Genomic DNA, 12,431 nt, shown 5'->3' on the forward strand with positions numbered 1-12,431 from the left:
GTCTTTAAGCAGAGGCTTGACAGCCATCTGTCAGGAATGCTTTGATGGTGTTTCCTGCTTGGCAGGGGGTTGGACTGGATGGCCCTTGTGGTCTCTTCCAACTCTATGATTCTGTGATTCTTTAAAAAGCCTGTACAGTCTCCAGATGGGTCACCTGTGGCATATTCAGATGTTGTTAGACTCCCAACTCCCATCATTCCAAATCCGCATGGCCCTAGTGGTCAGGGATGATGGGAGCTGTAGTTGAGCAGCATCTGTCAAGGGCTGTTCCCAGCGAAAGGAATGCACACGGAAGATAATTAACTCTATGTTGTCAAAGACTTGGGATAAGTTGATCTTGGTGTCTCTGTTGACAGTCTCTTCTACAGCTCAGGAGACCTATGCACACCAATCTAGCTTCTAGGCAGCTATTCTCAGGTCTGCACTCTATGGAGCAGTTGAAGCAACAGGGGACCCCTCCCGCTTATCTCTTTTCAATCCCCTCCTGGTTCTGGGAGACAGTGGTGCAGGAGAGGGTGAGGAAGCACATGGCTCTTCAATTGCCTGACCAGTGGCAAATGGCACTTGCCCAATGAGCAAAAAAGTAAGAGGTAGTAACATACTAATGCCCATCGACTTGGGGGGGGGAGCTCAAATTATTTACTGGGTGGGGTTGAAGGGACCTTGGCCCCTAGGAGTTTGCTCCTATATGTCCACCCCATTTGAATTGATAATACGCTATATACCAGAATGGATTTTGCAGTATTCTTTGTCTGATCAATGTACTGCAGAATGAATTATTTTTTTTAAAAAAAACCCCAAATCTATAGTGCTTTCTTTTGGGTGTGCAGCTTAATTCAAAAGGTCTAGAGTCTGCAGATTCTTATCGATCGAGCCGCTGAAAAATATGCCACTATGCTTACCAAAATTGCTTCCAGGAAGCAGCACCTGCCAGCATGGTTCTACCAGCTCATAGATTACTTCCTGCATGAGTCTGCAGCCACAGGGCCTCTCTGTAGGGAGCATTTTAGAGTATGCGAAGCTGCCTCTAGACGGGAAGTGGAATTTATGGTTCTATGCCCACTTGTTTCACTTCACATTCATTTGAAGGCATTATTCAGTAATGATGATAAAACCGCTTGGCATTGTACACTATAAATATATATTAAAAAGAGGGAATGTTGCTGGTCTCAAAAAATGAGGGAATTTGGGGGAGAGGCAGAGATTAGAGGTCATTTGCAAGTGAATAGCTTAATACAAGGGGCAGGGGACCCTTTTAAGACAAGGGGACACATTCCCTTCTGGGCAGCATTCTGAGGACCACATGCCAAGGATGGGAGGGGCCAGAAGCAAAAGTAGGTAGGGCAAAAAATGCAATGTTTTTAAATTATACAGTAGACTGGTTTCTACGCACACTATCCCTCACCCCTGTCTGTATTCTATCCAGGCAGTCAAGAAGCATTATAAGAGTTAAAGGAAACATGCCAGTCAGGAAAAAAAGACTTGTAGGTGCAAAGCAGTGAGGGGGTGCTCTGCAAAGAGGGGGGCTGGCATGGGGAAAGCTGTGAGGGCCATATAGAGGGTCCCAAAGGGCCACATTTGGCCCTTATGCCTGAGGTTCCCCACCCCTCATTTAAACATTTGCAAGGACGGAGAGATGTACATGTCTGGATGCTGGAATGTTAAGGGGGCGCAAGTGAAAAACGAGGGGGGCATAAAATGAGGGCAAGTAGCCCAAGAGGAGGATATTGGCACACTGAAGACAAAATAGGTTGAGAGAGAGAGAGAGAGAGAGAGAGAGAGAGAGAGAGAGAGAGAGAAAACACAAGAGGCTGGGAAAATAAATAAAGAGATTTGAAAACAAAAGTAGTGTTGAAATGATCTTACAAGGAAATGGAAGATAATCTGTTCCAGCCTCCCTACCTCTGCTCTAGCCTTAGCACAGTAAAGCACTCTCAGAATCACCCCTGCTGCTTTCTCTTGTACCCCCCATACAAAAACACAAAAAACAACAACAAGCAAACACACATATACTCATATATGTTATTGAGGATCTTGTTCACCAAATTGACAAATGTGCAGCTGTGCTCTAAAAGCCCAAGTCTCACTTATGAGTTTTGATGCTGCCTCCATGAACAAATTTACTTCTTCAAGGCAGTAGTCTGTTTGTCTAGGCAAGTCATATTAAATCGCTTCTCGGCCTTTTGGCTAAGATCAAGTGTAGTCATATTAAATAACTAGTAAAGTACTACATTCTCAAAAATGCTTTAAAAACAACTGTCTCTAAAAACAACTGGCATTAGTTTTCATTATTTTGTCTCCTCTTTTTTTCCGTATTTTAGGAGGTCCTCCAGCAACTGATCATTATGAATTTGCCAAACGTCTTGATAGTTGGCAAAGACCCTCTGTCTGGTGAGTAGCCTTGTGACACTCTGTCCTCTTAAACTTCAAAAATATTGGCTGTATGGAACAGTATTTGCAACTTTTTCAGCTGAAATTAGTTTGGTGCTGAAGAAAATAAGGAAAATAAAAGAGAGGTGGGTATAAGCAAAGGATAGCCATTTACAGTATATGTGTTCTGCTTCCATTGGAAATCAGCACCGGACCCCTTTGCTCCTGAGTCACGTGGGGGCAAATGCATTTCACATTGAGTCAGCGCTGTGGAATTGCAGTCATCCGAAAGGTGGGAGCAAGAGTTGTGATTTCAGCTGCAGCACCTTTTCCCTCCGCAGTTTGTTGCCAAACTTTGTGCAGGAGCAGATTGTAAAAAAAAATAAAAAAATTCTTGGCTATATTGCCAACTAGGGGCAAGGTCCTGTGGCGTCATTTTGAACCACCTTTACGTTTTCTGTACTGCTAAACAGAACTTGATCCAGAGCATAATGGAAGCCAGGTCTACAGGTTCCTCTGCTTCGAAAACAGGAAGCCGGTTGTTCAAGGCTACACAGCAGGTGCCAATAGTGGGTTGGTTCCCTCTGTGGTGTAAGCTTCCAACAACAGAAGGTGGGTCAGTTATATGTGTCCCACAGGACTTACAAATGAAATTGATGAGCTTTTGTGTGGATGTGCTCAACTTGGTTCATTACTGCACAAGCCCCTTGCAGAAAACAGGTTGAAATTTTGATTTAGAGCTGACTAGGACGAAGTCTCCAACCTTTGTTCAGCATAGTGTATCAATGAACAGAATTGAGCACAGCCACATGAGGGCATCAGATTTGGGATTTTTTAAAAGAAATATTTACTGTGATGCGGTTGGCGCTGTGGGTTAAACCACAGAGCCTAGGGCTTGCCGATCAGAAGGTCAGCAGTTTGAATCCCCACAATGGTGCTCATCTCGCTTTACTGCCTGAGGGAGCTGGCGTACAGCTTCCAGGTCATGTGGCCAGCATGACTAAGCTGCTTCTAGCGAACCAGAGCAGCGCATGGAAACGCCGTTTACCTTCCCGCCAGAGCGGTACCTATTTATCTACTTGCACTTTGACATGCTTTCAAACTGCAGGAGCAGGGACTGAGCAACGGGAGCTCACCCCGTCGCAGGGATTCGAACCACTGACTTTCTGATTGGCAAGCCCTAGGCTCTGTGGTTTAGACCACAGCACCACCCGTGTCCCATGGTCATAGCGTAGCATAGCATAGCATAGCATTAATATTGTATCTGTGCAGAAATCGACCAGTTCAGAAACTGGAAAGGCCATAGCTCAGCAATAGAGGGCATGCCTAGCATGCAGAACATCCCTTTGTTGTTGTTGTTCAGTCGTTCAGTCGTGTCCGACTCTTCGTGACCCCATGGACCAGAGCACGCCAGGCACGCCTATCATTCACTGCCTCCCGCAGTTTGGCCAAACTCATGTTAGTAGCTTCGAGAATACTGTCCAACCATCTCATCCTTTGTCGTCCCCTTCTCCTTGTGCCCTCCATCTTTCCCAACATCAGGGTCTTTTCCAGGGAGTCTTCTCTTCTCATGAGGTGGCCAAAGTACTGGAGCCTCAACTTCAGGATCTGTCCTTCTAGTGAGCACTCAGGGCCGATTTCCTAGGATATAGATAATACAGAAAAGAGTGCTTAAGCATGCACAGAGTGCCTTTATCTCACCACTGAGCAGCTACATTCAATCTGGAATGTGTGACTTCCAGAGAAGCTTGAGTTCCAGGAGTATAATATGATGTAATCCAATATAGAGGCACCTTTTGTTCTCCCGGCTAAGCTGTTGCTGCTCCATCAGTGACCAGTACCTCTCTGGCATCCACATTCACTGCAGCCTATTAAGCCCATGAAATAGATGAAAACAAAGGAACAAAAAAATGTATATAGGGAAGAAGAAGAGAGGACAGAATTCAGGAAGAGCTGAAAAGGGTTAGCAATAAATTTGTCCTCGTGCACCGATCTCGTATTCAGAGAGAGACTGTAATCCTGAGCTGTCTCTGCCCGTCCATTATGGTAGCAGCCCTATTGTAAGGTGTTAATTGAACTAATGCCTGAGACCCAAGATCATTGTTGGGCTTTGGCCATCTCAATGAAACTGATCTCTCCCAGCATTCACATCTCTAAAGAATCGGCGTTTGTTTGTAATGTGCGTCTTTAATTTTGTGCCAACTACAGGTATTTTTTTGCCTTTTCCTTACAGAAGTGTAGGCAGTTGTGTTGGTTTCCCCGTAACAGGGAAGCGTACTGAAACTGGCAGCATTTGCCAGAGGGAGTGAGGCAAATGTCTCTGGCAGGCAGCAAAAAATGAAAGCTTTTGGAGGCCCCAGTAGAGCATGGTCAATGAGCTGCTTCCTGGGACTTGTGGCTTCCTGGGCCTGCTTTAGGAGTTCAGTCAGAGGACATATTTAGGGATTCAGTGAGAACACAATGTGCACATATTAGTCTGGTCGGCTTTAGAGATTTTTCAAATCACTCCCCCCCCCCAAATGAAACAGAAGCAAATTCCCTCCCCTTGAACGAATGTGCCAAAATAAAGTCCTTGCAGAGAGGAAAGCCAAGAACCTCCCCCAATGAATGCCTGTATTTTTGGTCTTTTTAATCATTAAAGGTTTAAGCTCCCACTTCCATATTTACTTTTCACACCCAGTTTCCTTCCTCATTTTGTTCCACAATTCTCCAAGGAGGCAAAATGTAGTACAGGATAAAATGTGTCTGCATAACTCTGAAGTGAAAAGTTGGGTGGCGCAAGTCACCTGATGCTAGTGTTGGAAATTTAGAAGATGGATTTTTTCCCCCCTGCATCCCTTTAGATACCATGTGGGAATAAAAAAAATTTGGGCCACACTCAGTTTCTGGTGAGACCCGAATAGCCATTGGCTCAGCGACTTAAAGCGTTACTGTATCTCTGTGAGCATTTTAGCTGCTCAGAGGTTTCTGTTGGCATGTGAGGTCTAGAGACCAGTTGGAGCGGCTGTAGCAAAATGGCGCATGCAAGAGGCAATGCAGCCGGGCTGGGCTTGCTATATAGCAGGCCAAAGCGACCTGTATCAGGTGGCACCATGGGGGGTGGGAGAGAGAATAGATGAAGGCAGAATTTTTTATCTGAATGACACAGCAAGATTTACTAAGATGTTTGCCTTTGTTGTCCCTGAGAGAAGTTCAGTTCAACTGGAACTCTGAGAAATGAGTGCAGCACCAGTGCAAGGAATTGGTGGAGTTTATCAAGGGAAAACCCCACTGGTTTGTGCCAAATTTCCTCCTCATAGTAGAAGCTGTAGGATTTCCTTGTTCTCACTGGTATTCATAATGGATTGTGTATGCTCAGGTCTGATTGCTCCTTGGAACTCCTGACATATCTAATGCTAGTAGATGCCTTTATATAGCATTAATTAACTCTGTACAGTCATGGTGGCATCTATCGGCAAGCACCTTCGCATGGTAATTGGATCGCCTATCTTTACATTTCCAGGGAAACTTTTCCGATTTTCCACACAAAGAACATCTCAGTCACCTGAGATTGACCAAAGGCCCCTTGTGATTATTCTCCCACCACATGACAAGAAACTGGTACCGATCTAATGACCCAGTACACTAATTAACATGCCCTTCCTATCCAGCCCTATCCTTAACAAGATCATCCAATTATTTCCAGAGTCATCACATCCGTTACAATAGCAACTGTGGTGTGTAGTCGCCTCCAATATAAGTTTCCCTGTGTGATAGTTCTGTGAACACATGTGTAAGATGTGTATAGACAGAAACATATATGGTAACCTGCTTCCATGACTGGGTGCATCTGAGCTCCAATCCTGACAGCCAAATGGTATGGGCTGGCACTGAGGACAGCACTGGCACAATGGTAGCCCAGAAACTGAGTGGGAAAATGTATAAGAGTGACTATACACAGAAGGCATTACAGTGGTACCTCTGGTTACGAACTTAATTCGTTCTGGAGGTCTGTTCTTAACCTGAAACCATTCTTAACCTGAGGTACCACTTTAGCTAATGGGGCCTCCTACTGCTGCCGCACCGCCAGCGCACGATTTCTGTTCTCATCCTGGAGCAAAGTTCTTAACCCGAGGTACTACTTCTGGGTTAGCGGAGTCTGTAACCCGAAGTGTTTGTAACCCAAGGTACCACTGTACAAAGAAATGTGTCTGCAAATTTGTGGGCCATCTATTGTGCAATCTCAAATTTCCTTTAGAAAAAAAAATCTCTATTAAGGGGCAAACTAGATAAATCAAATGTCTTTGTTTTAAACCAAAGTTCTCTTGCTGTCTTCTCCCATTTTCCCAGCCTATGGCTTTCCCCCTCCCTCATTCTGTTTCTTCACCTTTCTATCCTTTTGTTGTTGGTGTCCTAATCTCTTTTTCTCGGCCTCCCACAACAATCCTACCATCTGTTTTTCACCATCCCTTTCCTGTGTGAGTGTGAGGGGTCCAGGTCCTGTACTGTATGTAAAGCAGCTTCCAGAGTACAGGTTTTATTCCCTCTGGACTCGGCCCACTGTGGGGAGCAGATGGCCTTCCTGCAAATCCCTTGGTTTAATGGCTCAGTGACCTAGTGTGACGGGGCTGCCGTGGAATTTTTAGAAAATAAGGGAAATGCCATTGTGTTCGATTTTTTTTTTTTTTTGAAGAGCGATCACCTTGGCTGTTTGTGCAGACCTAACATACCAAAAGTTCTGTGATGCTTTAAAGTCTTGGTTTATTGTGGGATATAGTTTCTGTAGGCAAGATGAACCCTACAAAGACACTGACAGAGAAGGAGCTACATGTAGATATAGATGCATTGCTTGACATGCTATGAAGGAAAGGGAAGATCTTGAAGTTAACCCAGGTTTGAATCCCTTACTTCGCAGTGGCACTCAAGGGGTAATCTTGGACCAGTCACTCTCTCTCTCAGCCTAGCCTACCTTACAGGGTTGTTGTGAGGATGAAACGAGGAGGGGAGAACCACATGTGCTACTTTGAGCTGCTTGGAGGAAAGGCAGGGTATAAATGTAATAGCAATATTAATAATACCAAAACCTAATTTAAAAGTAGTCTGCCTTTTCCGAAACTGTAAAACGTGGGTACTGAAGAATTGCCATTTACACCAAATGGAGAGCAGCTGGTCGTCAGATTCCTCGATTCAGCCCTGTCAGATATTGTTAACTGATTCCTGATCTACAGCTTTCCATGCAAGCTCTCCCTTTAATTTCTGTTTAAATATTTAGGCTGAGAACTTAAGTCTACCAAGGCTCTTGGCTGATGCCTTCTGACAGCACTTAAAACACACACAACTACCATTTAATTATCGCACACACAACTACCATTTAATTATCGGTATGGTTTCACCCATCTCAGCTGGGCTGCGGAGCAAGCATCTTGGTAATGCAAATCTAGACATTAAAAGGACAATGCAGAAGGTCTGCTGTGGCTGGGCCATTCTCAGATGTGTCAATCTGCTATTTTATGCTTGGCATATGGTACAGACCAGGAAGGTGTTAGCACTAGCCAGCTCTGTCACCGAATCTAATTAGCATTCCCCTTTGCTTGTTTCTCTTCATGCAAAGAGGGGGTGGTGAACCTGTTAACTTCAACCCCCCCCCCCCGGTGAGCATTAATCCGAGGGTGACTTAAAGAAATAATGTATATCGGACTAGACCACAGATGGCAACTTGAAGGAATAATGTATATGTGGCCTCCAGCAACTCCTCTGCGTCAATTATTCCATCGGAGTTTCATATTATTTATTAATATTTTAATATAATAAAGATACCCTTAGAAGTTTACAGGAAAACAGCAAAAATACAGCATTCAGTACCACTTCCTGAAAACAAGATAAAAACAAAGCTGGACTGTCCATCACAAATGTAACTCAGCACTGTGTAAAACAAAACAAAAAATGAAGAAGTTAAAAGTCAGGGTCCAGAGAAGTTTGTTTAAACAGACAAGTTTCAAAGAGGCATTTCAAGGGCCTTCCAATTTATTCAAGGGAGGCATTCCAGAAGGTCCTTCCTGTACATTTTCTTTATATTTTCCCTGCCTTTTAAAAGTGGCCTTTTCTGTATAGCTTCAGAACAATAATGCTGTTTCTTATTCTCTACTTTTTTTCTGATTGTATGACTTGGAGAAAAGGTCTCCCCCCACCCAACTCCACAACTGTCTTGAAATGAAATTAGTAGGCATGAATAAAGTCAGGAAGGAGTTTTAAGTACTGAAAAGCCATTGCAGGATACATCAATTTGCATTGAACATTAAGTGCAACCAGAGATAAAATATGTTAAGAAGGAAAATGAGTCAATTTACATTTTCATGAGGTAGTAAATTTGGGGGTGGGGCAGAGTCTTCCTTTGGCTGTTTGAGATTACATTGATATTGATTATTTTGTTATTAAAAATTTTAGGTGCTTGCCTTTCCCACCCACCATCTGGATTTTAATTCTTTTATTACGTGGGCAAGGTCATAGCCATGGTATGATACATGCAGAATGTTTTTAATCAATTTAATAAGAACACAAGAGCAGCCCTATCTAGTCTAGCCTCCCTGGCCAGTGGCCAGTGAGAAGCCCAAAAACAGAGCATGAGCGCCATCTTTTATTTATTTAGAACATTTTTTAAACCCTCCCTGCATCAGATCATTCCTGGGCAGGTTACAGTAGCATTGTTACGTATTGAGTGGTCTATGTTTGCCTGAGTTTGAGTCTGGACTAAAGATTATGAGCCCCTGTGTTCTGATTCCATAGATGATATCCAATCACAGAACACCTCAGGATTTGGGCCTCTGCCATTGGCCCATAAACGCTGAGTCTTGATTCACGGCTTGGAAGTTTAGACAGCTAATCACATTGGGAGTGGGAGTGGCCCAGGCATTCAGAAATGCATATAAGCAGTTGCTTTGGCCTTGTTGTCCAGTTCTGTTAGTTCAATAAAGGTTCTTGCTGTTATTACTTGTGTCTTGCCTTGTGGGAACCCACCGACACTTCAAGCACATTAAACAACAGAAGGTCAGCAGGTACAATAACACAAATCAAAGTATTTTGCAGCGTAAGACAATTAATATAGCTCAGCTAAGACTCTTTTAAGAGCATGAGACTCTTAATCTCAGGGTCGTGGGTCCAAGCCCCATGTTGGGAAAAAGATTCCTGCATTGCAGGGGTTTGGACCAAAGGGCCCTCGTGGTCCTTTCCAACTCTACATTACAGTGGTACCTTGGTTTAAGAACAGCTTAGTTTATGAGCAACTTGGATTAAGAACGCTGCAAACCCGGAAGTAGGTGTTTTGGTTTGTGAACTTTGCCTTGGAAGCAGAACATGTTCTGCTTCCTGTTGAGTGTAAATTGAGTCCCCCGCTGTTATGGGAAAGCACGCCTTGGTTTAAGAAACAGATTAAATTTGTAAACCAAGTTACCACTGTACTATGTTTCCACTCTTTATATATTTGCATTTGTGAATTTCTTCCTGTAAAACATCTCAAAGCTGTTAACAAAAATGTTAACAACAAGAACATATGGAAAACAATCTTGGATATAAAACATTTAGAAGAATTACATAGCTAAAAAGCCCAGGCAGATGGGTTTTTAACCTGGAGCCAAAATGCAAAAAATGACTGTGGCAGTCATATTTTGGTGGGGAGAGCATCCTTTAATTAGGGTGCCGCTAAAGGGAAGGGCGTCACTAGTGTGACTACCCAAAGAGCTTCAGCCCATTGTTTTCTCCCGCAATGTTTGATACTGGAGATTACAATCTTTTGCAGTGGTATGCGGGTCCGTGTTTTAATGATTTGTTGTTAAAATGTTAGGTCTGTATATGTTTTGATTGATGTTTGATGTATTTTGCTCTTACGTTTGGTTGTATATAATGCCCTGAGCTCCTTTGTAGAAATGGCAATCCACAGATGCCATAAATAAATAAATAAATAAATAAATAAATAAATACCATGACTTGTAGCCATGACTTCCCCTCCTGGCAAAATACAAACACTTTATGCAGTTACATGCACAGGTACACAAGGAGTATATAGTCAAATATTCAGAATACGTATGCCAAAATATTGAAGAGAATTTATAACATGGTAAACCTGAATTTGATTTATTGTGATGGAAAGGATGCATTTTTAATCCGTTTAATCTGCATATTTACTACTCAATGTAATGAATCAAGCATCCCAGCTTTCTCCTTTTTTAAGCATGCACAAAGGCTTATAAGACCTTAATCAAGCAGAGTAGTTAACATGGGGGTGCTAGTGTGTATTTTATTATAGGAGTTTGATTACACTGTCTAATGCAGAACCAGTGGCTTGAATCCTAAAACCCTTTGAAATCTCAGTCTTTGTTGTTGTTTAGTTGTTTAGCCGTGTCCGACTCTTTGTGACCCCATGGACCAGAGCACGCCAGGCACTCCTGTCTTCCACTGCCTCCCAGAGACTCATGTTGGTAGCTTCGAGAGCACTGTCCAACCATCTCGTCCTCTGTCGTCACCTTCTCCTTGTGCCCTCAATCTTTCCCAACATCAGGGGCTTTTCCAGGGAGTCTTCTCTTCTCATGTAGAGTCGTCTCTTGTGTTGTTGGAAAAGAGTGTTTGTGAAGACCAGCTTGTTCTCTTGACAGAACTCTATTAGCCTTTGCCCTGCTTCATTGTGAACTCCCAAGGCCAAACTTTCCAGTTGTTCCTTTTATCTCTTGACTCCCTTACTTTAGTATTCCAATCCCCTATACAGTAATGAGAAGAACATCCTTCTTTGGTGTCATTTCTAGAAGGTGTTGTAAGTCTTCATAGAATTGGTCAATTTCAGTTTCTTCAGCACTGGTAGTTGGTGCATAAATTTGAATTACTATGATGTTAAAAGGTCTGCCTTGGATTTATATCGAGATCATTCTATAATTTTTGAGATTGCATCCCAGTACAGCTTTCGCCACTCTTTTGTTGACTATGAGGGCCACTCCATTTCTTTTACAGGATTCTTGCCCATAGTAGTAGGAAATCTCAGTCTAGACAGAACCAAACAGTTTTATTTTATTTATTTATTTTGTATATTTATTTAACCTACTGTGTGGCCCATGTTTCCTGGTTCGGTTCTGCAATGTACTTGGAAGGATAAGTGTACATTCTTCAAACGCCATGGTCCTATCAGGTACGCAGCACAAGAAGGCACTAAGCAAGTCTTAAAATAATGAAATATGATGGTGTTCAGCAGAGCAAAATGCATAGGAACAAAGTAATACAAGGCAGCATTTGATATGCAATCAGCTTCATCAGCATTTGGCAGGAGCAGGTGATATCTTTTAAAGAGCTGCCATCAACTTCACTGCATGTCTGCTGCATTTTTTACTTGCCTGCAATTGTTTCCCATTAATGTCTAATAAGAATTCTTTTGTGCCATCTGTCATTCAAACAGAAGCTGCGAAGAGCAGAGGAGTTCTGCTTAACTTAGCCGTATAATCATACAACATCAGTCAAAGCTTTCTTGGTTCTTTGGTGTTAAGTGCTGTGCTTGAAATCACTGTACTGCGTGCGTTTAAAATATACACTAAAGTGCTTTTAATATGTAGCTCTCCCCACACCCCTTTTACTTAAACTACAGTTTATCTTTGTGTGTTAAAAGTAGCTGCTAGTGAAGGTCAGTCTGCATGCATGGAAAAGTCCACCTTTTGAGGAAGGCATTGCGGAAAACAGTATTAAATATTTTTGTATTGGAGAGAAATTGGGGTAGGAGAATAAACTGTAACCAGTGAATTACAGTTGGATACATATAGCTCTGCTGTACATTGCAACAAACCATAGAAATGTAATATGGAAGACCGTTTAGCATGCCCACATTGTGTTAAACCATGTTGTAAAAAAAGTTTGGCTTGGAAATCGGTTCAAAGGATGTAACTATTTACCGGTATGTACATTGAATGAATTCTTAAAATATACTCCAGGGTAAGCAAGAAATAAAAACAGTCCTGTCAGGGTACACCATGGTGTTGCTCATGATTAATGACAGAGTCCTCTTACACTAAAGATTACTTTATTGTGCATAACTATTTACAGTGCAGAGCTAG

The 12,431-nt window shown here is 42.7% G+C and overlaps 1 protein-coding gene across 1 annotated transcript in view; it reads left to right on the plus strand.

Annotated features, from left to right (window-relative positions):
* The window catches only part of CCDC88C (coiled-coil domain containing 88C), a 91,312-nt gene that overhangs the window by 27,513 nt on the left and 51,368 nt on the right, over positions 1–12,431 (plus strand). Inside the window, exon 4 of the mRNA XM_033141125.1 lies at positions 2,322–2,391. Coding sequence (XP_032997016.1) covers positions 2,322–2,391 — 70 coding nt within the window. The remainder of the gene's footprint in view (positions 1–2,321; positions 2,392–12,431) is intronic.

The sequence above is a fragment of the Lacerta agilis genome, chromosome 1 (genome assembly GCF_009819535.1).
Source record: "Lacerta agilis isolate rLacAgi1 chromosome 1, rLacAgi1.pri, whole genome shotgun sequence".
Classification (NCBI taxonomy): domain Eukaryota; kingdom Metazoa; phylum Chordata; class Lepidosauria; order Squamata; family Lacertidae; genus Lacerta; species Lacerta agilis.